This window comes from Vidua chalybeata, chromosome 1, assembly GCF_026979565.1.
Source record: "Vidua chalybeata isolate OUT-0048 chromosome 1, bVidCha1 merged haplotype, whole genome shotgun sequence".
In the NCBI taxonomy this organism is placed as follows: domain Eukaryota; kingdom Metazoa; phylum Chordata; class Aves; order Passeriformes; family Viduidae; genus Vidua; species Vidua chalybeata.
The window spans coordinates 48,487,076-48,513,271 of record NC_071530.1 but is presented as its reverse complement, the minus strand read 5'-3'; the positions used below and the strand labels follow the sequence as shown (position 1 = coordinate 48,513,271).

Here is a 26,196-nt window from a genome sequence, read left to right as displayed (position 1 = left end):
TGGTAACTTTCCACTCATTCCTTGGAAAATCATACTGCTGAAACAAATATCTACTGTCTTGGCTGAAAAAAAATACAAGCTGTCTGATACTGTAATTACTGTAATGAGATATTGAGAGTGATGAACACTTCACTCTTGTAGCAGGTCAGCTAAAGAGCGATCAATTAAAGCTAAAATTGTTTGCTTTCACACAGAAAACAGTATGTTCTTAAAAGTGTCCAGCAAGAGCCGGGCATTTTGTTTCAGGTCAACCATTTGTAAATCCTGATGGGACACCGGCAATATACAATCCTCCTAGTGGCCAGCAGACAATGAGGAGCCAGGTGGTGGGACAGTCTCAGCAGCCTTCACCCCAGCAGACTCAGCAGGTTCAACAGCCACAGCAGCAAATGGCAAGTCACCTTGTCACACAGGTAGGTGTGGTGTCATTGGGAAAAAGAAGGAGCTCTTGGGGATATGAAGAGTTACCTAGAGGAAAGAAGGGAGGAATGCAGCTAGACCAAATATCAGGATGTTCTTTTCAACATGGATAAAGCAGATGGAGAGAGAAGATTACATCTTCAATTTTATCTGAAGGATGATTTCATTTTCAAATGTACTGTTAAGCGTGTTAGCGCATGTCTGCATAAAATTAGTTTGAAAAATTCACCCATTAGTGCAAGCAGAACCATCCATTCTCAAACCAGCGCAGTCTATAATTCTCTCCAAAGAGCCAGGGACATTTCTCCTTTGACAACAGTGGGTTTGAGTCAAATAATAAGGTACAGGAGCTCTACAAACCCTTTCATGTCCAGTTGTATTGGGTCCAATCTATGGGTGCTCTCCAAGCACCTTTGCCCCAGTTTGGTGGTTTTGTGCCTGCACCAATAGTCTGGCCATGATCCTGCTCTGAGGTTGAAGTTCTGGAGCTTCAGCAGGAAGAGAAAATTTGTTTGAGTACAGTGCAATGTTGGCTCTCTGGTCCCTGCGCTGGCTGTGGCATATGGCCAAACATGGCTGAGCATGGGCAGCATGCTCAGGGTCTGGGTCTTGTTCAAAACTAATTTTGTGGATTGCATGCCTGTTCTCCCAGGGTAGAGCAGGCGAAGGGAACTGCTCAAGCAAGAATCCTATATCCTGCTTAGTCACAGAGCAGCTAAGATCAACTGTGGTTCTTGTGTAGCTTTATAATTCGGCACAGCACAGCTTCATCCTAGGTTATACAGTGTTTGAATTCAGTGAAGTTGCTGTGATTTTACTGGGTTTGGACTTACATGGTTATGGCTCTTATTTCTTGATCTGGTCTTCACGGTTATAGAAGACAGAGATAATACCAAACCTATAAGAAGTTATATGAGAGGTTAAAATGAATACTAAAGCCATTCCAAGGTAATAGTGCTGTGGAAAATTGGTTTTTTTCACTTAGATAAACATCTGCTCCAAGCTGATGGCCTGTCTGTTGGTAATTCACAGCCTGTTCTTTGTCATTTTTTAAACTCTTGTGTTCTCCCAAGCAGCTTTACAATCATTATTCCTTTGCCTATGACACACTTGGAGATAAATCAGTCACTAACAGTGAAATTCAAATACATACTTACGTTATGCTGCTTTCCATTTTTATCTCTGTGAATTAAATGTGGAATCATAATTTGGCTTTGCCTCACATTACAAGTAAGAAGGTATAGCTCTGGCTATATTTAATCTAACAGCCGTCAAATCCACAAAAAGAGGCGGAAAAATCAGTAATAAATAAATGTTTGGTATAAAGCTAAAATGAAGACTGAAATCACAATACTTGACCTCTTGTACTCAGGCTGGTGATGAGTCACCTGTATTTTCAGAGCTGTGTTTGAGGTCTTTGTTCTCAATAACAAAGGTGGCAGTGATGGTACTGGTTATCTTTCTCTGGTGGAATTTATTGTCTTTCCCTTTGCTTCTTTTGCAGCCTGTTCAGACAATGCAGCCATCTTCTCAGTCAGTCCAATATCCAGCAGTTTCTTATCCTCCCCAGCATCTCCTGCCAGTCTCTCCAACACAGCAGTTTTCTGTGGTACTAAAGAGTTCTTATTTCTTTTTCTTTCCTTGAATTTGGAGGTGTGAGTATGTGTGTCCAAGGGTCTCTGGGGAGCACTGCAACAGGTGTCCCACATGAGAACCCTGTCTAAATACCTGTTCACCTTTATGCTTTGGTACTGACAGGCATTTTGCATGGGCATTCCCACTGGTTCTGGTTACCTAACCTGAAGGGTGACGTTACAGCAGGGCTCTCTACATGCTTAGCAGGCCCTCCAGAAAAATATTTTGTTGTGCCTGCTGGTAGGAGCTTATGTCTCCTCACTTAATGCCAAGTGACCTTAAATTACTAACTTGAATAGTTGAGATTTGGGTTATTCCTCTTTTGTGTCCACAAAGACAGGAGATGAGACCTCAAGAAATCATTATTTTTTATTTTGTATTCTTTTATCCATATACTAAATCCACTTCCTGGATTTATTCCTTGGTGATATCAGAGGACTTGGGAAGGGAGGGTCGCAGTGAGCTAGCTGCAGAAGGTTTGGTGTGCTGTACATCGTGACAGTGCACCAATGAATGTGTATGATGAAAATAAATAGAGTGTTCTTCTGGTGTCTGATTCTGGCTTGGTGCTTACAGGGCTAAGAATATACTGTTCTGAAATGAAGCTGACATTTTAAAGAGGCACTATGAGATTTTTTTTTCAGTTGTTTTTCTCTCTTGGTCTAGTAATCTTGTTTATGATTGATTTTTTTTTCCCCAAATGTCACATAGTTATAGTAAGATATGGAAGCAAAGCTGAATAGATCCTTGCAGATAAAATAATGTTATTAAATGACAGTAGATGATTGATAGCATTTATAGGAAAATAAATATTCCATGCTGAACAAAAGTTGCATATTGTAATGTTAATTCTCTTGAAAAGTCTGTTGCAGAAATATCAGGTTGTTCTGGTGACAGTCATAAGAAAGCTAATATTTTTATTGGTTAATTTAATAATGAAACTTCATCTGAATTACTATCTTGAGTATACATTACATTATACAAACACTATGTAGATTATATGTGTTTGAAGATGTTTTTCTCTTTTGTGAAAATCTAGAGGCATTCCTGGCTCAGTGAAGTTTCTTGTAGAATCCATTTGCAGTCATTTGTCATTCTGGTAATGACTATCCTAGCTTTTTAAAGGAACAACTTCACAGAGACAACTCGTGTCTGAATATGAATGTAGGATGATGGTAAAGTTAACAGCATTACTTCCATACACCACCTGATGATCTGTCAGTAGTGTTTAAAACATTGATCCATGACATCTGCTCTCAGTTGTGAGGGTGAGTCTCTGTATGTGAGGGTAAGTCTCAGAAGTGCTTTCCACAAGGAAACTTTTCATTTTGTTTTGCTTCGTTTTTAACATTTTGAAGTTTCCAGACATTAAATGCATTGTGCAAGATGGTTTTGGAGACTGAATATCACAGGGCTGCAAACAATATTAAGAGGCTTCTTTAAAAAAAATAGTATGGATATTCTGAGCAAAAGGAATTTTTATGGTGCTTATTTCCTATCTGTAATCAGCATATTAGCATATGATGGAGTTTAAGTTAAGTATTTAAAGGTGTTATGATATGGGCACAAATTAAGATGCCTAGAACCACAGCCACATTGGTAAATCTTTGACCTTCAAAGAATACACTTGAGAGCATTGAATAGTATTAATCTTTTTGCAATAATGAACAAATACAGTCCAGAATGCCTGTATTATTACTAGCATGTAATGAAGCTTAGGTCCATTGACTTTATATGGTACGTTTATCCTACCAAAGATTTATTTTTTTTTTCTTTCCCCCCTCAGTCAGATATAGAACTTGTTTCTCTCCAACACAGAATAAAAAACCTTGACATAGCAACATTAGGCTTAGCTTTTTTTTTTTACTTTCTTGGTGTTTACAACCTTGGTTTTTCAAAGCAGTCCAAAAAGGGAAAGATCTGCAGCTGAATCCTGCTAAATTCCTCTTGGGATCAATTTGAAACACAGGTGAAATTACCAGCATGTGTTTGGCTGACAAATTCTGTATTTGAGGATAGAGGTATCCATAATGTTATTTTCATGCCCTTTACATTTAAAATGTCTTCTTTTGAACACTGTAAAGTTCACTTGCCATTTTGGAATTAAAGGTGAGGGTGGCAGGGGGAAAGAGCCAAAATAATTGGCTATTTTGCCAAATGGTGCCATTCACCTTACCGTCTAGAAATCTTTGTCAAAGCATTTATGGTGATTTTCATTTTAATTGCCTCCATTTTTGTAGATATCCTTGCAAAGTTTGACATGGGTCGGAGCTGAGTGATTCCTTTCCCCCCTCATGCTCTGAACCTATTTTGTTCTGCTAACTCATGTGCCTGCTCCAGGCATCACATCTATATCCTCTTCTCCTGCCTTCTGCCCCGCAGCGCGATGACATGACAGCGCAGTTTAACCAGATGAGCTTAAGTCGTCAGTCATCAGGAGACAACCCCGAGTCGCCTTCTGGCCCCATGTACCCCTCGCCCATCCTGCAGCAGCCTGCCCAGCAGACAGGTTACATCTTGGCCTCCCCAAGCCAGCAGCTTCCCCCAGGAGGCTTCACGGGTTCAGGACCACCGGTGTCCCAGCAGGTGCTGCAGCCGCCGCCGCCCCAGGGCTTCGTGCAACAGCCACCGCCACCTGCTCAGGTAAGCAGAACTTCCACTGCCGCTTGGGCACGGTGCCCTTTGTAACATCAGGAAAGGAATATAAATCCCAGATTTTTTTTTTTTCCCCCGGTAAAAGTTTAGCAGGTCTTTAGGCAACAGGATGATTGCAAAGCCTCTATTGTTTACTGGGTTTCATCATTTCCTTCCCTCTCCTCAAAATGTTTTCTGAACATATGTTCGTACTCCATGACACATCTGCACATGAATATGAAGGAGGAGGATGAGTAAATGCCCACACTCCTTTTTCCCTGTGCATGTACCAAAAAAGCAAAATGCACATCAGCCCAGGTAGTCGTTAATCATATTTAATTGACTTGAACATGTGAGGTGTCACAGATCAGTAATTTTAGCTGTCTTCCTGAAGACTGATTATGTTTTACTGTTCATTACCAAACATCTCTGCTTGTCTCCCGGGTACCTTTAGTGAATATTGAAAGTGATTACTGTCAAGAAGTAAAATGCACAGATGACTTTCTGGCCAATTTTCAAAGCATACACATTAAAAAGACAAATTTCTTTATCCAATTATAAATAACTTCATTTAAATTCTACTTTAAATGGTATTAATAGCATTTCACTTGTTTTCATTTTATCCTTTGGAAGAAAAAAATCTTAAAGTTTAAAACCATCATTTCCTTTAATGTAACTTCATTTTAAACCTTATTGGAAGCGGTTGTTTGGTTGGTCAGTTTTTGCTTACTGCTTCTCACTGAAAATTTCCACTTGTGTTTATTAATGGAATTCAGTATTGACATAGGAATGAAGAATTTTTACTGTTACCGTGTTTTAAGTGGGCTAAGGATCTAGTTAATTAGATCACTAATTAACAGTAAAAGAAATCTGAGGGCTACTGGATGCTGACATCCCATAGAGGACTGCAATCCATAATTTCTGCAATGCATTGGTTAAAAAATGTGCAGCTATTTTTTCTGAAAGAAGGCTTGGCAAAAACAAGTTTGAAGGAGCTGAAGTTCGATATAATGTGATTTCTTTTACAAAACATTGAAAATACTGCTAGAAAAATATTGCTAGGAAAATATTTCACGGTTTGCCAAATGTAGCAGGTTTGGTGCTTTTTTTAAATTTGGGAGAAAAAAATTACCTAAAGAGCAAAATTCCCTGATAAATCCATCTTCCCATCTGGATTGTGTCTCCTAGTAGAGGCTGTCCAGTCTTTAATCCTCATATTCAACCCCCAGGTGCCCTCAGCCATTTAATCCAACCTCATGACACTTCTAGTGAAGCAGGTAGATGTGAGCACCTCCATGTTGCAGGCTGCCACCACAGCAGGCACTGATGCTTCCCCTGCCAGCCAGGGTTTGCTGTGGGAGTTGAGTGGGCTGCAGGATGGTGCTTCCTGTCCTGACAGGGACCCCCCCATCACCCCTCAAGTGAGGCCACATGTTCGGCTCGCCCTGGGCTCTCTGCTAGACCCAGCTTGGCTGGCATTGCATAGGCTGCTTTGGGCAGGTTTGCTCATTGCTCCTGCCCCGGCTGAGCCTTGCTCTGGGAGCATTGGATTTCACCCCTGCATGCACAGCAGGGCACAGGGTTTTCACTCAGCACAGTGCAGTGTTACTTGGTGAAGCTCTTTTCCAAGTTAATCCTTGTACTGGTGCTACTTAGAGGCAGATTAACTTTTTCACAGGCCAAGTGATGAGGAGGTGCCTTTTCATGTACAGGCTGCTGCAGGACCAGTACAGTACTGTTGTGTCTAATGGTCACTGTGTCTCTGTCCATTCCCCAGCTGCTTTGCTCCTATAGTTGAACACAGTGGAAAGTTACTGGACAGCAGAAAAATATCTTTTGGCTTTGCAACAACTTCAAGTTATTTTACTGTGGAATGGTTTGTCCTCGGGGGGAAGTGTAGAAAGATGAGAAATTCAGTGCTGTCAGCTTCCTCTAGTTCTACAGGTAACATTCATCTCCAGCTTGTTACTGTTCCAAAAAATCCTTGTCAGATACGTGTGGAAGAGGGCATGGCAGGGTTTAGTGTCTGCTGCCCATGGGCCTATCCCTTGAAAGAGTAGTGGCCTTGTTCTGCCAGAAGGGAGAGAGGGCAACCACTCTTTGCATCTGCATGCACAGACAGGAGCTTCTGATTCACATTTCAAGTTTTTATACATTCACTTCAGTCCTAGAAAGTGGTTTGGATACTACATGCAGCACATGTATGGCACATAGGGGATCCCTCTTAAAAAGAGTAAGAGTGAACCCCTGGGAAATAGTAATACTTCTGCCCTGAGAGCTTAGCTTTCTGTACATGGTAGGTAGATCCCAAATTCTTGACCTGCCCATGGCACAGCTTCACTGTGGCTGTGGGTATTGTCAGTCTGAGTCAGCTTTGTTACTCTTTGGGGCTTAGATGCAATAGTAAGGCTGCTCTCAGACACCATAGCAGGTGGTCTGAGGCAGGCTCTGAGAAAAAAAGCAAGCAATAAAGATGGTAATGGAAGCAAAACATAATGTGATGCATTAATCAATGCAATACAATCAATGTAAAAGCACTTTTATATCTTAAATGTTGCTATTGAATTTATACCAGTATAAAAGAGGCATGACTTTAATGGCTAATTAGTTCCTGTAAATGCACTGCTGATAAGGTTGACTGTGATACCCTGTATACTGCTGGAAAATAGCAGTGAAAACTTGGGTGGAGACCCTGTGAGTATGATAATTTCCTTTGGGAGCTCAAAGGAGGAGAAATAAATGCTTCAAGCCTACACACCCAATGGTACTGCATTTAAATTACTAGCTTTTCTATTAAAGTTCAGTTAAATGTGGCCCCACAGCTGCTCTCCAAGATTCTTTCTCCCAGTCTGTATTAAAGCAGAAACACACTGAATTTGAAATGACTTGCCTAAGAAGTGATGAAAGAAACATTTGGGTTTCTTTTTGCTTCTTCTTTCATCACAGGTATCCCCCAACTTGACGACAAAGTCATAATTTAATAAATGAAAATAAGGATTTCTCTTTGTTCATACAATTTAAAAAAAAAAAAAAAAAAACCAAACCAAAAAAAACCAAACCCAACCCAAATCCCAAATGTTACCTGGGGTTTTCTGAAAGGGATTTTTAGCAGCAAATGACTGTTTGCTTTCTGTCATGAATATCGAACATATATATCTTTGCTTTCTTTATTTTCAATTTTCTTCTCTTTATGGTAGTTTTTCTGTAGCACCTATGGACCAAACACTTTAACAGGGATCCACATTTTGCTTTGTACTACTTTTATCAATGGTGCCTGTCTTTGCCTCTGCAAATGAAGAAGTAGAAAAAATATTAATATTGTGTCAATGGGAAGGGATATCCTCCCTGAAAAGTTATTTTCACCTCTGACTCATTCTGGAAGGTATACTGGTAAAAAGATACCCAAAAGTGAGATAGCATGAATTCTTGGAGAGACCTGGAGATGTAATTAATATGTTGAGGGATTTTTCACCTGAATTAATTTTGTGTCATATTTAATCATTTGTCTCTTTGCAGAAGCCCTCTCCGTGAGAGTCTGTAATGACCCTAAGACAAAATCTTTACTCGTAGCATATCTCCTCTAGGAAACTTGTTATGAAGAAGACTGGGGAGTCACTGCAAATGACCAGGGCTTTCCTTGATGATCTTTGAAAATTATAATGGAGAACATCTTACAAGGCATTATTTTTTGTTACCTGCTACTGTAATTATTATGGAGGGGGCAGGGAGGAAGAGAAAAGGCCTTGAAGAATGACTGATCCCTGTCAGTTAGATATTGGGAAGAAATGGCACCTTCATGTGTCCATGCATCACTGGGGTTTCTCTTGTCCTTCTTCACTCCCATTTATGCGACTGTATCCGGTGCATTAGCAGTGGTGTCAGCAGCTGGATGGAGGTGCTAGTCCAAGCCTGCCTGGATATCAGCAGTGTTAAAAGAAGGTAGAGTACCAGTCCGATGGCTGAATCAAGCCAGTAGGGAGGCAGTTTATGAAAGTAAAATAATCCTGAAGTATATGTGGACTCCTAATCGTGCCACAAGGAAATAAACAAGGTGCCAGTGAATTTCATGGATGCTGCTGGAGGGCAGCCAGAGAGACACCCAGCCTCATAATGGCTCCAGGCTGTATGTGGACAAAACAAAGCTGAAAACCAATGCTGCACTGAGTCTCTGCACATCATCTAGAGACAAAGCACATTAGAAAGAGGAGAAAGTAATGTCTGACTGCCATTTCATGAGTGTCTCTGAAATGACATGCCCAATCCTGTTACAATTTATGTATTGTATAGGAGAGAAAAAATAGAATGCAGTGGAATGGTCAGCCTACAAACAAGGTAATTATTAAAAATCATACTAAAAAAATTGTTTTTCACAGTGTCAAGGATTAAGATCAAAAAACTATGCTTTTAGACTAAAGAAGGTAGCATTTATTTAGGTTATAGCCTTAGAGTGGTACATTTATTTTAGTCTTAGAATTTGGTGCATTTATTTTAGTTTTAGGGTAAGCACACAGCTTCATTGGCATGCTTGTTAGTGCCATGGAAACCTTCTGATTCTGTAAATAAAATGTCTTACAAGCAAAAGGTTGAAGGTTGTATTGTGCATTTCACATGGGAATGCAACTCAAGTATAATTTGGCATGTTGGTTGGCTGCTACAGAAATGTAATGTTTTTTATAAGTAGACAGTAAACAGTATTTTAGTAACACTGATGTGATGAGAAACTAAAAAATTCAAGAGGATCAGAGCAGATGATGTAAGTGGTACTTGTTATCTCTGATCCCTCTAATTCCACTGTTCACCGAAGTAGAATCAGAAAGGAAAAATAACATTTCAGCTACTGACACAGAGATGTACTCAAGATAAATGAGAATGGATCCTTCCAAGCCCCTCAAGCATAAAAGACCTATTTTAGATCATGTCTGTATTTTACACCAAGCCCTTCTTTTAATGTGTGAGCTTTTAAAAAACAAACAAACCTGACCCCCCCACCAAGCAAAAAATGAGCTAACAAAACCAAAAACAACAACACACACAAAACAAAACAACAAAACCTATCAAAAGACAAACCTCTTGTTTTCAGGTCATGTGTGCATGACTACTGTCTAATTCTTCCATTAATCTTTATAAGTGAAATAATTTTTTTTACCCTTCTACTACTAACATTTTTTTTTTCATGCTGATAGATTGCACTCTCATAAACTTTTAAGTAGTTTGCATAACAAATGTACTCCAATGAATTGAGAAAATGAGATCAAAGGAGATGACCCTTTGACTAAAGCTGCGGTTTTATGTGTGTGGTAAAAAAAAAAGAAGTGTATGCTTCAGTTTATATATTTGTGCTCAGCATGTTCAACTATAAACCTGACTTCAAAACTTAGATTCTTCAGGTTATGTTTTAAGGTTAATACCTGCAGAATCATTTCCAAAGAGATAATTCTCATTGTTGTCAAATGCTCTTGTTATTTTAAATATCTAGGGGCTTGTCTGCACTGGAAAATGAGGAAGCTGAGATAAAATAAATCCTTTAAGTAAGATTAAGCTGCTGGCAGGATAAGTGAGAGTATTTCCACAGGGGTTTAATATTCTTTAGTTTGTAGAATATGTTCATAGAAAATAAAGAATTTCTGAAAGAATGTCTGTTCAGTTCCCCTCCTCCAAGGCTGGATCAAATATTTGCATTGACTTGACTTAGAGTGGGTCTCCTCATTTCTTTCAAGCCTCCTGTACCAGAGTGTTGCTGAGAACGATCAGAGATGTCCACGAGATGAGTTTATCACACATAACTTTCCTGGTCCACAGTTTATACTACTTAAAGAATGATTTTGTACCTTAAATGTGTGGGCCCACTTTCCTATTCCCTGTGGCTTTTCTTTGCAGAGAAACAAATTCATAATGGTGGTGTCCATTCTACAAAGGCATTTTGTTTTGTTACATTAGTCACTAACAAAACAAATGGCATGAGGGCAGGCACTAGCCTTTAGGTGTCACTGGGTACTGTCTGGAGGGAGGGTAGCTTACAACATTTTCCAGTCAAAACCTTGTTTTTCTCATATTTGTTTGACTCAGGCTGATATAAGCAGAGAGAGGGGGAAAAAATCAATTGTTTGAAAAGAAAATTAATAGACCTTGAAGAATGGATGGGTGTTCAGCCTCTTGATTGACAGATGCTGTTGACTGTCAGTTGGTCTGTGGGGTTAACTTCGCCAACATCACCCAGTCCAGCTTTGTTAATCCTAATCCTTCTCCCACCACAGTTATCCATTCAGTAGGCTTCTACTTGCCTGAGTAGCAATCCATAGCCTATTCTTGTCTAGTCTTTTGTGTCTGTGCCATTCTTTTTCCTCATCCGAGACTGGAAATTCTCCAAGGAAAATGTCTGATCTCTCTTATGATGTTCTAGCAGTAGTTACCTTTACTCTGCTAACTTTGTGGATGATCAAATTGAATGATCTGTATCAGGAATATTTCTTCCATGCAAATAAAAGTGGCAAAAATAGTTCTTGTTTTTGCATGAAAAAAATAAAATTTGGTCTGACTCTGTGCATATGTCTACATAGGATAAATGCTATGCACAAAGTGAGAAAAAAATTGTATGATTTATTAAGAAATGCTGACTGCTATGGCAGAAGTTGAGAGAGAAGCAATGTTCTCCCAAGCCTGTGTCCCTCTGCAGTCTGTTCATACCATACATTGTGAAATTCTGTCAGATGCCTACAGTATCCCTGACAGCTGAAAATGAAAAATTTTGAGTGCTTTGAACTTGTGAAGGGTCAGTTGAATGCTATTTAGCTCAAATGTCTCAGTAACAGTGGTGTGGCATGTATAGGAAAAATCTTTTGTTTCAGTCCCCCTCAAACTTTCACATTCACGTGTGTGATAAGGAGATCTAGTACACGTTTCTCTGTAATGACAATAATAATAGAATAAAAAAGAAGCCCATCTAGCAGAACTTGCTGACTTAATGCCTACTCAGCTCCTGCAAGAAAACAGCTGTGATGATTTTTTGAACTGTAATTGTTTTCACAACAAGAGCAAGAAAGGCTTTAGAGGGAAATTTTCATGTAAGGAGGGATGTACATGTTAAACAGAAGTATCAATCTGATAATTTCCTTACAAGTGTTAGGGGTGCACACACTCCATCTTGCTCTCCACCTTGTTACTATATATTTGTATTCCAGGCCATTCCTTGCTTTGACTGGACCATTTTCTCCAGAGTACCTTTAATGGTTCAACATGCTGTCTGTATGTGTTACGTTGATACAGAAGGTGTTCTTTGCATCTATTTTTCTGCAGCTTTTGGTATGTTACTGTGATAAAATGTTACTGTGATACTTTTTCTTTGGTATATACATGTAGCTTTTTATGAATCCTATATATTTTTTTTTCTTTCAATTAAAATTCTTTTTTTTTTCCTATTTCTTAAAGTATCTGAAAAGAAATGTGGGCACTGATAGTCCTTTTCCTAGCACAGCTGAAAGCAAGCAGCAATTCTTGAAGACACAGGAGGCAAACCTCTTCTCTTGATTGCATTACCACTAATGTGCTTGATTTGATCTTCTGCTCCCCCTCCCTGTTATGTTCTATTTTATGAATCTTTGATCTCTGGAGTTCACTGTTCTCTTTCTTTGCAGATGCCAGTGTATTATTACCCATCTGGTCAGTACCCTACCTCAACAACTCAGCAGTACAGACCCATTGCCTCAGTTCAGTACAACGCACAGCGGAGTCAACAGATCCCCCAGACTGCCCAGCAAGCAGGTATGTATGTCTGGTACTCACTTCTTCAGCTGCTCACAGTGCCATTGGTTGTGCTCTAACTGAACAGCACAGGAGAAAGCTAGTTGCTGTTCTCTTTGAAAATACAGTGAAAATTACAAATTGAGAAACCTTTTGCTTGGACATCCCGAGCAATGGAAGTGCAAGGGTTGCATCCTTCATCCCTGCTGTCCTTCATGCAGTGTTGCTGTGTCCTCAGTGTCCATGTTCCAAGTGGCTGGGCACAGAGAGAGCTGAGAGGGAGCTGATGTGAGCAGTCACACTGCACATTCAAGCCAACCATTGTGGTTGCCCTCTGTCATGGGTACTCCTCAAGTATTTGTACTGCCCTATGTGGTGGACTGGTCTCAGTGATGCAGAAGGGGCCAGATGTTTTCCACCACCTTGTGCTGTCCCTGGGCCCAAGGAGCAGCAAGGCCATGTGTGGTTGGTGGCCGTCGGGACTGGCTGCCCGCAGCGCTGTGCGGCTGGAAGGGGGGCCGTTACACTGTAAGAGAGTGAGTAGCAGGTCTCACAGTGAACCGGTCTCTTTTCCTGCTGTGTCATGCCACTTCGGATGACTCCAGAGTAAGAGGGACAGAGAGGGAGCTGGGCTGGTGTGTGTCGGGAGAGAGCAGGAATTGTGGTTGTCAAGGAGTCATCACAATTCAAGGGAATAAACAATTCTGGTGTTTGAGATTTTTTTAAGTTTATTTATTTCCTGTCTGATTCTTTAGTGCGCACCTTCCCTCATAGGGTGTCTCAAACAGTAACTCCAGGCGTAGGGGGAGGAGGTGGAGTGCTGGGTTTTGTTTTTCCAGATGGCCAGGTAGAACAAAGCATTCATCATTCAATCTCAGTTTGGCAGAAACCCTTTAGAATGGAAAAGCAGATTCCCGGCAGTAGCCTTGATATGGAAGTCATTTAAGATGCAAGTCAAGAGCCCAGACATGAGATGTGAACAAGACTTATGGGGTCATCCAGCTTGTCAACCTATCTCCGTAATGTGACTGCTAGCAATTTTGTTCCACTCTCTCAGGTGCTCAGGGAGACAAAGACACAGCAAACACAGCTATAACTAAGCAATTCATGACTTTTTTTTTAATGCTATTTTGTGTTCTAATAAAATTGGTGACATTTTGGTTGGTGTCAGTGGTGACTGACTGTGTCTGCTTTCATACTTCATATCATACATTCCTGAGAGAGAAGAGGGTGAAGCATTGCACAAAGGTCATCTGTCTCTTCTAGCTTCTCCTGCCTGACAGTCTGGTAACATATTTATTATCTGTATATAGTGGATCCTTGAAACAAAGTGCAAATCAACTTAGATGACATTATCTGGATCTACTGTGTTGTTATAAAACCATATTTATCAGTTTAATACTACGTCTATAGCCTAGTGGAGATTATGGTAAGTGATATGCACAAGAGATGATCTGACTTACGAGTGATGTTCCGGAGAAGATCCAGCTGTGTGAAAATCCTAATTTTAAAGATAAATTGTAGCACAGGAGCTGTTGAGTGCAGACAATGCAGACATGCAAATGCTAATTTTGTTTCAGTGTTTACTGCATCATTTTCCTTACATATTTGGAAAATATTTGGAGTCAAGGAGTTTGTGTAAAATCTCTAGTGCATCAGTCTTTCCCTGCAATTCACTCTTTCAGCTGCCTGCTCAGTTGGAAGCATTATTTTTATCTCTTTTTTAAAAATGAAAACATTGTGTCTACAGTTTAGACTCCCTGCTGTGGTGATGATTTTAAGTGTTTAGCTATTCTCAGATCTTGAGACATGTCTGCAAACAATTTTGCAAGCTAGTTCATCCCTTTGGCCTCTGATACATCCTTTTCCGTAGTCATGGTCCCAGCTTGTGGTAAGTGTGACGGGAAGCGGATTGCAGTTCCCTACAGATCTTGTTTTGGAGGTGGTGTAAGAACTGTTCAGATTTACTTTCCACTGCATCTCTTGGTATTTGGGAAACAAATAATTGTATATGACCAGAAAACAGTAATCCACAGGCAAGTGTTTCAGACTTCCATTGTCCTCCCAACACAGACTTAGCTTCAGATCAGCACATGAGGAGCCAGGGATAACAAGGGGCCGGAACAAGAAAATATGATGGAAAATAGTGTTTGTGAAGCAGAGTGTAGTACAGGAACACTAAGGATAGGAAGGATGAACAGATGGGAAGGAGGCAGATGAAAAGATGATTTCTGAAATGGTTTCCCCAAAGATCTCACATCACTTGCTGTTGCTTCGGAGAGAGGACGGCTGCGGTGCAGGCAGGCCCACGGGAGCCCAGCTGGCTGCCTGGCTGCCGGCTGGCTCCTACAGCAGGATGAGCAAGGAGGCAACCTCAGCCTGGCAGCTCAGGAAATACTTCATTAAAATTAAAAGTTTGCCTGCCTGGAGGAGCTTTCAGAAGCTTTCAAAGCAACAATGAGTTCAGATCTTACTTCCCCTACTTTTGGATGCAGAGGTCAAGGTTTCATCTAATGTTAGCAATTTGTTTTCATTTTTGTTAGAAAAGGTCTCTTCAGGATGGAGCAATATTGATGACTTTTACAGCAAATAGCTAAAGTAAAATGTCTGCACAGCATCTGTGGTGGCTGAGGGAGCCTGTACTCTCATGGCTCTAGAAGGAGAGCAATATTGAGTTAAAATGGCTTCAGGGCAGAAAAAAAGGATGTGCTCACCTAAAATTAGATTAGAGCTCTGGCAGCAATAAATCATTTGGAGAGAAGGCTGAAAACATTTTGTGCATTTATTTACCTTTTTTGTTTTTATTTGCCTAAGTGCTGGCTTATGTGAGAACCTACGTGACCCATTTCTAGCAGAAGGCTAGTACAGTGTCCTCCATGAAGATTTTTGTACAAACACCTGCCATTTGAATTATGTTTGTTTCTGTTCAAGCCAAAATGTGGTATCACTGTAAACAAAAATACTTTTGTTTCACTCATGACATTGTTGGTCTTCTTCATTATGCTTTTTCTGCACCATTTTCGTGTTCAGAGCTGCTCAGTGCAAAGTTTTTCAAAGTGTTGCCATTGGGTGGGGTCAGGGTTGAGCTGGTGTCTGTTGCACCATGGCATACGTTCGACATCATAGGTGGATTCTTGAGGTGTGTTCAGGCAGGTATTCTCAAAAACAGTCTGCTCATTTTTCAAACCATTTGGGTATGTTGCTGTTTCCATTTCTGCACTCTGCAACAGGTGATACTGTGGAGTGCCCAGTTTTGTAAGCACATGGAAGAAAATATTTCTGTATTTGCATCTAGCAGTATTCTGTAAATTGCATGTCTGGCATCATCAGTATTTCATTCTTCAGTAATTATCTCTATTTTTATAGACTGATCCTAGTTACTGTCTGAGTAGAAAAATAGAGATACATTGATGATAAATCAGTAATTATTTCTATTTTGTCATGACAGAAGAAGTCAGCAATGTGTTATTTTATATTTGTGTCTCTATTTTCCCCTATTTTAGCAAATGCTGAGCATTTGGAGGATTTTTCATCTCTGAAGTGCTTCATAAGTATGAGCTAGATAAATATATGAGTATTATCTTTGGATATGCAACTGTTCTTTTTGATGTTCACAAATGAACAAGCGGCAACAAATTTGCATGATTTTTTCCTTCTCTGGTTCATTGTTGTATGTTTGCCTCATGTTCCAGATAATTTCAGAGTGCTACAGAAATTTTATGGATAAAATAATATTTATCTTCTTGCTTGGGCCTAGTTCTAAGAGGATGTTAGCTTGATTTATCACGCAGTTGTAAGGTAAATGTCTGTGGAGTGTGTTTTGCATCAGCAATGAAATAATCTTTTCAGGAGATTAAAGCTAAGATCTATAGTACTTTGATAGTAAGTTTTCCTGCCAAAACTTTATAGTATTTCCAGACAAAATAAGATGCTACTTGACATAATTTGTTGTTCTCCAATTCTGGCAATTAATGTAGTCATGTTAGGATTTCTCATACATTCAAGAATCGACAAATTATGCCATTATAACTTGTTTCAGGGCCCAGATATCATGAGAAGACTTGAGAGAGCATAGGAAATCTCTCTATTTTTTTTCCTAAAAGCAACAAATTGGTTTGTGTACAGTAGGCAAAGAAAGTCTGTATGTGAGGAAAGTATATATCTGAATACTGTCTGGATGTACAATCCTTTCTTAACCAGTGTTCATGGATCTTCTGTAAACAGCAAGTGTTTGTCTTGAAGAAAAGGTTCCTGATGGAGGGCAGTATTATAAGCCTTTAAAGCTTCCAGTAAAGTAGAAGAAGTAATTGTCTGTTAGATGCATCTCTGAAACAAATTTTAAGTGAAGACAAAATGTACTTTAACAGAGTCGGTAAATTTGTTTAGGTAGGAATCAGAGTCAAATAGACAATGAAATACTGAATTTTTGCTTAATTTAATCATTTCAGTGTCAGCATAATTGAAGAGTGTTAGCTTCAAGCCTCTTTCATCCTCTTTGTCTTCTGAAAGCATTTGTCACTATAAACTGATACTTAGAGGGGAAAAATTGGGGGAAGGGAAATGTGCAGCACTAAAAAAAAATTGGTATGTTATCATGGTCATTAGAGAACCTTATAAAGAAAGATTGCTGCTTTCTACCTTCATTAGCAACCTGACAGGAGCTCATGGTCCATGATGGATTTGTTTGCATAATTCTGTCTATAATTTCACTGCTTATATAAACATAAACAACTTCAATTTTTAAGTATCTAATTATCTGAAGAAACTATTTCTCTAACAGTAATTGCTTACTGTGTTACTGAAACAGATTTGTGTGGAAGGTGTCCATCTGTGTTCAATGCCTTTTTTTTTTTTCAGCAGATACTGCTACTCCTAAAAAGCATTGCAAGGGGGGGTGCATCTCATTTTCACAGAGGCTTGACAGGAATGGGAGGGACAGAGCCCTGCTGTTTCAGATACATAAGTGTGGTGCTATGCTCACCAATGTTGCTGGAAAGCTTTGAAATAAAAAAGAATTTAGTGAAATAGTAGGACCAGATCAAGAAGGAGTTCGGAGCACTTTCAGTCGGACTAAGTTCAAAATTGTAATCTTGAAGTGATCCACACCAATGTTATTAGTTTCTGTTCAAGTATTTTATGTTGAAATTATCCAGAGGCTTAGAGCTTTACCTACAAGCATGCTTCCATTTAGACAGGATATCTCAGCCCATGCTACCTGAAGTTTTGTGCTCTGGATTTCATTCTGCCTACTGCCTGAGGAGGATGCTGTGACCAAATAGTTCATTCAGGACTTTTTGAGAAGCTTCCTGAATGAGTCAGGATTGAGGGTTAAATTTTTTTCAATTTCTAGTCTTAAAAACACTAAATCCTTTTGTATTTCTTACTTTATGCAATAGTGCTGCACCAATTCTGAACCAGCATTCAACTTTACAGAATATCTGTAATTAAAATTAATAGCAGAATTATTACTATCACACTTCCTACAGCATACCTGACTCTGAAAATTAAAAGGTGAAATTACTTTTGTCAAAAAGCTTTGCTCTTCCTCAAATGACTTGTTTAATTATTCAGCATTCACACCAGGAGAGAGCAGGTATTGAGGGAAGAGAACACTGGTAGGTTCAGCAGCTAGAATAGTCTTAAGACAGGCACTTATTTCTGGTTTTCTTTCAAGGTGTCACAAGTTGTATTCAACTTCCCTAATACTGATTAGAATTTAAGCCATTTCTGACAGCATTTCTAGTGTTTCAAAGTAAAATACAAATTTTAAAATTTTAATTTTGTTCTAGAGAATGTGTTATCTCATGTTAGTTAATGTACAGGAACAACAGAGAGAGATTTCTATCAGCGTAGTACAGTAGATAGAACTTCAAAATAGCATCTGTAAAAATTACAGAGGCCACACAAAAATTAAGGTAACACACTAATGTATTCAACAGTGTCTACAAAGAATCTTTGTATTTCTGTCTTTTCTTTGCCAAAAAGAGTCATACATCATCTCTACTGCTAATTCTGTGTTGGATCAATGTGCAGCGCTCCCACTTCCTGTGGTGGAATTTTCCAGCACTGAATAATTGAGAGGTTTATATTGTAGTCCTTGAGAGCAAAGGCAGATTTGATTTTTTTTTTTTTTTTTTTTTTTTTTTTTTTTTTTTTTTTCCTGATACCATCCTACCATTGGCAGAACTAGTGGAGCCCCACCATTGACAGAAATGCTAGAAAGCCTCTCTGGAGGGACAGAGGCCATCTCCAGCTCTGCTTGAGGCATGCTACTCACAGTAGGTCTGTAGACTTTGGGGGTCAGCTCTCTGTAACTATTCTGCAGATGAAAGCATGCAGCAGGCTGCAGAAGTGGAGGGCTTTTGGGTCTCAGCTAATAATGGAAAAAATACTCTGAGCATATAGCAGAGATCTGCACTGCGGGAAGGAAGAGTGGGGAGAGCTTTTGCCTCACAGTTGCTATTGATTGAGGATTTAAGAATCAAAGCACACTTTGCAGTTGTAAAACTCCATAGAAGAGGACACATATTTAGGTTGGGATGCAGTAGAAGAATCGTGTGTGAGTATGCTGGAGGAAGGGCCCACAGCATGTGTTCCGTGTTAGGGCAGAGGAACTCAAGAATGATGTCACAGTAACTGAAGCAATGCTCTGCTGACCAGTCCTGATATATTATAAAGTCCCAGTGTCTTTACCTGAATTTTGTTCAGCTTTTGTTACAGGCTCTTATGTAGTTTACCTAAACTACCCACAAGAACAGCATCCTTCTGCAATTACAAGGATATTTTTATTTTGACTCACCAGTGGTAGTTACATAGAATATATGATTTTATATAGCAAGTGAGCAATTGTTGAAAGTTCTTCTTTGTTGGTTTGCAAGTGAAATAATGCCCATAGTATGGGTATGTGAAGGAGGCAGCCGTTGAGTCTTCCGTAAGAAAGCAGCTGGTTTCCTTAGCAACTGGCAAGGATATGTGATACCCCTCCAAAAAGTTCTTCACCTCTTCCCCAGGTCCTGCTCTCTGTTGCAGCTCACTCATTATGCACCAGAGCAGAAGGCATTCCTGCAGCATGAGCTAATTGTAATGCGTGATGGCTGGTAGCTGTCACTGGTATTGAACAGACAATTTTAAAAAATTGAATTTGCTGTCTGAGTGTCTGGTTCTAACAACAGCTTGATTATTTCTGTTACTGCTAGTAATGCATAGCCCCTGCTGAGGTTTCACTTCTAGTGGCTATCTCTGGCATTTGTCATTATGAATGATAAGGATAAACACAGGTTTTCTTGCTGCAGACCCTGGTGAGGGTTCTTTCATGCCTGATAGGATGTAGATTGAGGAAGGAAAGAGGTGTTTCTTTATTTGGCCTTGGTTGCCAATCTCAGGACTTTGCTGTAAATGCGAGTCATTTGATGTTAATTCACTCCAGAATGGAAAAATAAAGCTGCTATTTCTGCTTCTGCTTCTGCGTTGGTGGCAAGACATGACTATGACCCGATCAGAAATGTTATTTACAGGATGGAGAGACAAACAAGCAACACTACTCAATATGTTGAACTGCAGTTCCTTTTTTAGAAGTTTGAATCCCTAGTGCAACGCGCAATGGGAAGTTAGATAAGCTTTTACTCCAGTTTCTCTGAGAAGAGCTGAGATTAAAAGTGCTTCAACACAGATTTTCATTCTGAATTTTTACATATTTAATTTAACTTTTATTTTCAATGCAGTTCCCAGGATCCTAGTGTCTTGGTTACAAATGTGGTCTTTTGATTACAAATGGTCTTTTGATTACTGTCATGTAAATGCTTAAGGACAAGGAAAGGAAAAGAAGCCAACCTGTGCAATAACGTTTTTTGTGCCATACTCATACCAAGGAGCTACAGCAAGTCTTAAGACACCTCTTAACTAAGAACTGGGTATATATATGAAGAAATCTTTTTCACTCCTGGGACCAGGCAGAGAGCTTGCAATCAGGGCTAAAAGAATGTTAAGGCAGCTGCCATGGTGGCCATCCAGTTCAGGGCTGTTTTCCACCTCTAAAAAATGTTCCTTAGCTTAGGTAAATCAGAAAAAAAAAGAAAAAGCTTTCACGGTGGCAGCTGTTTATTCATTCACACCAGTAAAAGGTTGGGCATCCAAAGCTCCTACTGAGTGCTGAAAACAAGAAGCATATATTTGGTATTGCACACGTAAGGTCCAAGTGTGTTTTCCTAAATGTTAGGAGTGTGTTTCCTAAATGTTCCTAAGTGTTTGGAATAATTTCTGGATTTGCTACTGTTTGAATTTCTCATTGTCTTCATTCTCAGTGTTCCTTAGATTTGCTTATACAAGGAAAACCCACAGCCATTATGAGAAATGGGTATTGGACTTTGTCTGTAAATAACAGCAGTCTTTTTCTTGAACCAAATAATTTCTTTCTGAAGGACGTTAGCCCTGTGGCATTGCTTAAGGAGAAAAAAATGAAGAAAAAAAAAAAACCAGCCATTTCTGAGCAAGCAAATATTTAGGCTGTATATATCTACATATATGTATCCTTGCTTTTTCTGTCAGTCTGTGTTATCAAAACATTTTGTTATGTGCTTCAGCACTGTCCTCAGGGCTTCCAAGTAGCATGCTGGTAAAACAGAACATCTTCAATAGCATATGCTCAACATTGTTGCATTTCCAGCTTTCTCTTTGTTGAGAGCTACCTTTCATCAGGTACTGAGTCTGCAGGAGTGCAAAAGACTGGATTTTTACAGGTCCTACAAAAGAACTTCCACAAATTGAATTTTTAAGGTTCTCAAGTACTACTTTATAGAATAAGAAAAAGAAGGGAAATGTATTAAATTATAAGAAGGAATGTGCTACTTCAAAATGATTGCTGCATTAATAGTTTGTATCAAATGGCAATTTTAATTCTCTCTCAATTGGAGAAATAGAAAGCAATTAATCTTCTGTAGCACATTGTGAAAAATAAGGGCTTCTTCAGGATCTCAGTGAAGCTGTTCCTTCACTTAACCTTGAGCTAGGCAATAAATAATTATAAATGCAGCTACATCGCAAGGCGAAAGCAGTTTGGTGCAATAGAATTATCATCTAATTCAGGAATAAGAAACTTGAATTAGGTTCCTGATGTTCTTTGTTCCAGAAGAGTATGAATTTGATTGTGATTTGTGCATAAAAGAGTGGAGCTGGGTTTTGCAGAGCAGATTTTATACCCAAACTAGCACAAGCTGATTTATATTGCAATGTTTACTAAGCAAATGCTCTTGTGCTCTCTGAGCTATAACTCACATGAGAGGACTTGTTTTACAGAGGGAGAAGGTGATGTCCAAGGTGCATGAGTGCATTAACATCTGTTAAATAATTTCTTGCTCTTTACTAAGGGCTCTCTACTGTCAGTACTTCCTTCCACAAAATTTTCAGTGTGTCCATCATATAAAGTTTCTGTTCCTCTGTGGTATGCTGCTGAGGAGACTAAGGATGCAACGGAGAGCTGCTTCATCCTGAGCTTCTGTCCTGACCACAGTGCCATCCCTTACAGCTCCCATGCGTGCCTTGCAGATCCCAAAGCAGTGTTGCTAACCTCGCTTCACCTTGGGACTTTTCAGCCAACTCAGTGGAAACTGGCCAGTGAAAGGATCAATGAAGCATGTATGAACGGGTCAGCAGTTCATATCATGGAGCAGTGCACAGGATACTCTGGTAAGGAGAGGCAAAGGATGTGAGAAAAAAAATAAATGCAGAAGTGAAAAGAGCTGTATTTTTTAGTGTAGAACCATGCCTCAGCATCTTGCTCTACTAAAGCAATAGGCAGGAGCTATTCAAACCCCAGACTAATTCCCTAAAAATGGGAAGCCATGAGTTTGTTATGTCAGTTTCTGTTCAGGAAGAAAGCATTCCTAAATATAATAAAGCAAATATTATTCTGCTCTTCTTTGAATTGTTCATCTCTGTTTCCCAGATATCTGTCTTTGCAGTATAAGGAACAAGAAACTTGTTCCTAGAAAACACAGCTACCAGTGGCAGTGGGTTTGTAGGACATTGTTGAGTCTGCGTACTAATTTCATGGAGATAATGTATGTCTGGAGTGAGCCATGTTTATACTTCCGTGGTGGACACTTCATAGTGATTAAGACTCACTTACTTTTACCCATTTTGTCTAGGTGTTGATAGTGTGCTCTGGAGCATTTACAAACTAAACTGAAGATTTCTTTCTTTTATAAAATTTAAATAAATGTGATGTGCAATTGCTCATACACTCTTAGTTTCTTCTGTGGAAATTTGAGACCAATCAAATGGCTACAAAGGCTGATGTGGTATGTCAAAAGTTATGGAACTAAAGAAGGTATGGAATATAAGATACGGAACTAATGTTTGTACATTCCCCCCCCCCCCCCCCACTTACACACCTTTTCCCCCCTTTGATGTATTTATTTGTTCCATTATAAGGAAAAATGTGCAAAGCTAATAATTTTTTATTAAAGACTGTGTGTGGTCTTAAATCAGTTTGCTGATCAATTTAAAACCTAGAGGAAGGGGACATTTAGTTCTGTATCTGTCTGCTCAGTCTGCTTGGTCCTGATTGCTACATTACCTAGGTTTAGAGTAGTGTTTGGAATGCATTAGACTGGGGTTTTTTTGTGTGTTTTGTTTTGTTTTGTTTTGTTTTGTTTTTTGTTTGTTTTTTTTTGTTGTTGTTTTTTTTTTTGTTTTTTTTTTTGCTATAATGTGGCATTTAGAAAGGTATGATTTATTGGAGAAACAGGTGTGGGCACACGGAAAAACAATTTGTCTTAGAGAGTTATTTCTAGATGACTAGTAAAATGTTGATGCCAAGTAGGCCATAATTAATCAGCAAGAAGTCTTTTCCTGAGTTTCCTCCTGTAGGTAAACAGACTCAGGACATCCATCAAATCGAAACTGAGAGAATGAGGGGGGAACAGCCTGAGTCTCCAGTTAGCAAAGCAGTTGTATTTCTTTGAAGCAATCCCAGCAGGGTGCTTTGCTGAGTGATTGCAAAATCAGCTTCAAAAACAAATCCTGAATTTCTTATTTCTCATAGGTTTCTTTAAGTTTTAATATACTTCTGGTGGCTGCTGCATACCAAGAAGGTGAACAATGGCACAGAAAATGCACTGAATAACCAAAATATTTCTCTGATTTCCCCTGAAGTGGCCTCACACCTTTTCTTTCATCTTCTTTTCAGTATGTTGTGGTATGCAAGTATATCAGTAGTTACTTAGTGAGTTCTAATCATGCTGAGCTCACTAAGCACAAAAGTAAATGTCAAAAACTTCTGTTGATTGTCTGTTTTAGAGCAGCTTTGTCACAGTGTTTCAAAAGCTTTAGGTCTGGAGATGTTTGATTTGGAGATGAAACAAGTGGTAGCCTAGTTTTTATGCTATACTGTAGTAATCTGAAAATCTCAGTAAGTTTTGTTAACTGAAAATGCAGTTTCACTTAATTTATGTCTGTTTTGTGCTTCGAGAGATCTATAATGCTAAGAGGTGGGACTTGCACTGCACACTGTGCTGGCCATGGAGCAGGGGTGGATATTGGTGGATCTGCCGTGCAGGTGGTTGATTTCTGATTTTGCTTTAGTTGATGCAAGAATATGTCATTCATCTTCTTATTTAGCAGTATGGGAATTAGAGTCACTTCATAATACCTAAAAGTCAAAGAACTCCCAGGTATCCTTCGTTTAGGGTAAGGTCCACAGAGCTTAGTGATTAGAGAATCTGCAGGGAAAGTGGAAGCTTTCTGGATGCGGAAAAGCAGGGAGAGTTTGAGTGCCCATGGCAGGAATCAGTCCTCAGAAAACAACCTGCTTATTTTCCAAGACTTGACTTCTTTTGAAAAATCTGAAGAACTAGCTTGTTGGAATGAATCCCAGAAGTCCAACAATTAGGTGAGGTCATGCGTGTAGTTTCATAATTAGGTTGTGCTGTAAATGAGGAAAAGCCATAATCAGTATTGTTGTTCAAATCCTTAGGTAAAGGTCATGTGTCAGATCTTTCCAGTGGTTTTCAAACTAGGTATAACTTTAGATTAATTTTCCAAAAATTCCTATGAATTGCTTAAGAAACTCCATTAGTCTTGATGCACAATGAAAATAGCAAAAGCACTGTTTCAGTATGTTAGTTGAATGTTTACCTTTGCTCAAAAACTGGCTATTCAAGCATTTTCTGTTGCTTTCTAGTGTCCAAAGAAGGACAGAATTAAGATGCTGAATCAGTGTTTTTAAAATCTAGTTTATCTGAACGCCTGTAATTTCTACAATTCACTGTATCTCTTTACTAGAAGCACAGCCTGTGAACCACTGGTGTCCTTGGGAAGATTTATGTTGGGCCCAAGAGCTGTCCTTTATTGCATGAATGTTGGGGTCTTCCTAGGCAGAACTGAGTGATTTGTTTCCTTAGGAGCAGTGAATTCTTGGATCCTAACTGGCCAGCAGCTGATTTTTTAACACCTTTAATACGAATGCTTTGTGATGACCCCAAGACAAATTTGTGTGGAGGTTGTTTTCCAGGTTTTTTTTTATTTTATTTTTTCAGTCTGCCTTGTATCCATCTGTTTCTTTCCAAAGATGAACCTCTTTACATAATTCACAAAAGCCCTACATGTGTGCCTTATGAGTATGAGGAGAACGTGCTTAGGTGCATCTGTTCTCCCTCATGTGATTAAACAAGGAGGAAAGAAAACTTGTAGCTTCCAGCACCAGTTCTCCCCAGGGCAGGAGGTTAACATTTGACCAGATGACTGCCCTTTTTATTAAAGAGTCCCAGCAAAAGCAGATGCAGATTTCATCAAGGCTTGATCTTTCAAAATTCACTTTGCCTACTCAGCCAACTTCTCAGAGGATTTTTCCCACAGCTCACAAAGGATCCATCTGGAGAAAATTGCTAAGCAATGTTTACCAGTCCATCTGTGCTCTTGAACGTCTAGACCTGTGTAAGGGCTGAGGTAAAGTCTTTATAAGCTGTCATGCTGAAAACCATTTTTAAGTCCTCCTTTGGTTTGCAACATAGGAAATGTAAAGATTAGAAATTCTGCTGAGGCATTTTCACATTCATTCCAATTCTTTAGCAATTTGTAGAGCAAATTTTGTTGTTGTTTATATGATTATTAGGTAATTAAATACTGCATCTCATTCATATGTGCCTATGTCACTGGAATTAAGGTTACAGGGACTACTTTTGCATTGCCTTTTTTCTGATTTCTAAATATTTAACCTTGCTCCCTAGTGTTCTCCAAGGCCATTCAGACACAAATGGACCGACCTGTATTCCCATTTTTGAAAGCTGGAAATGTGACCTCTAAAGAAATAGCAGCTATAGCCAAGCAATGACAAATTTCTTCCAGTTTTCAGTGCTTGATTTTCATTTCAGGGATCTGTTTGTCTCTGTATAGTTGTCAATGTGTGTAGTTTGCTGCAGATTTATTTATCAAGCTTTTTCTTACAGTTCATGCATCCCTAACTTTAGGAATAATGCAGTTCTTTGCTGAAGTGTCCTTCAATAGTGAAGCTGCTGTGATCATGCTGTGGAAGAGCAGGGATGGCGTGAAGGGAGTCTTGGGGAGTGTAAGATTTCTCTTTACTTTGGACCTTAACCTTCTGCTGGTGTGAACTGACACTTGGACAGATGCATCTGCACAGACCATCCTGCACCATCAGAATTCTGATTTGCTTGCAGGGTTGGAAAAGAAAGGTGCTGCATACTAAAATATGTGTAGGCTTTTCATCCTGGCTACTTCAACCTTTGGTCTTGAAAAGCAGATTATTATCTATTG

General features: G+C 39.3%; 1 protein-coding gene across 30 annotated transcripts in view; it reads left to right on the top strand.

The window, feature by feature from the left end:
* The window catches only part of ARPP21 (cAMP regulated phosphoprotein 21), a 139,165-nt gene that overhangs the window by 90,437 nt on the left and 22,532 nt on the right, over window positions 1–26,196 (top strand). For 22 of the 30 annotated variants that reach the window (XM_053940288.1, XM_053940236.1, XM_053940373.1 and 19 more), the window contains 4 exons: window positions 247–413; window positions 1,925–2,029; window positions 4,438–4,698; window positions 12,321–12,447. In XM_053940288.1, coding sequence (XP_053796263.1) covers window positions 247–413; window positions 1,925–2,029; window positions 4,438–4,698; window positions 12,321–12,447 — 660 coding nt within the window. Of the gene's footprint in view, window positions 1–246; window positions 414–1,924; window positions 2,030–4,437; window positions 4,699–12,320; window positions 12,448–13,304; window positions 13,551–21,946; window positions 22,188–22,366; window positions 22,503–22,568; window positions 22,633–25,868; window positions 25,988–26,196 lie in introns of those variants that run through there. The other 8 variants (XM_053940349.1, XM_053940340.1, XM_053940388.1 and 5 more) reach the window with 6 other exon arrangements.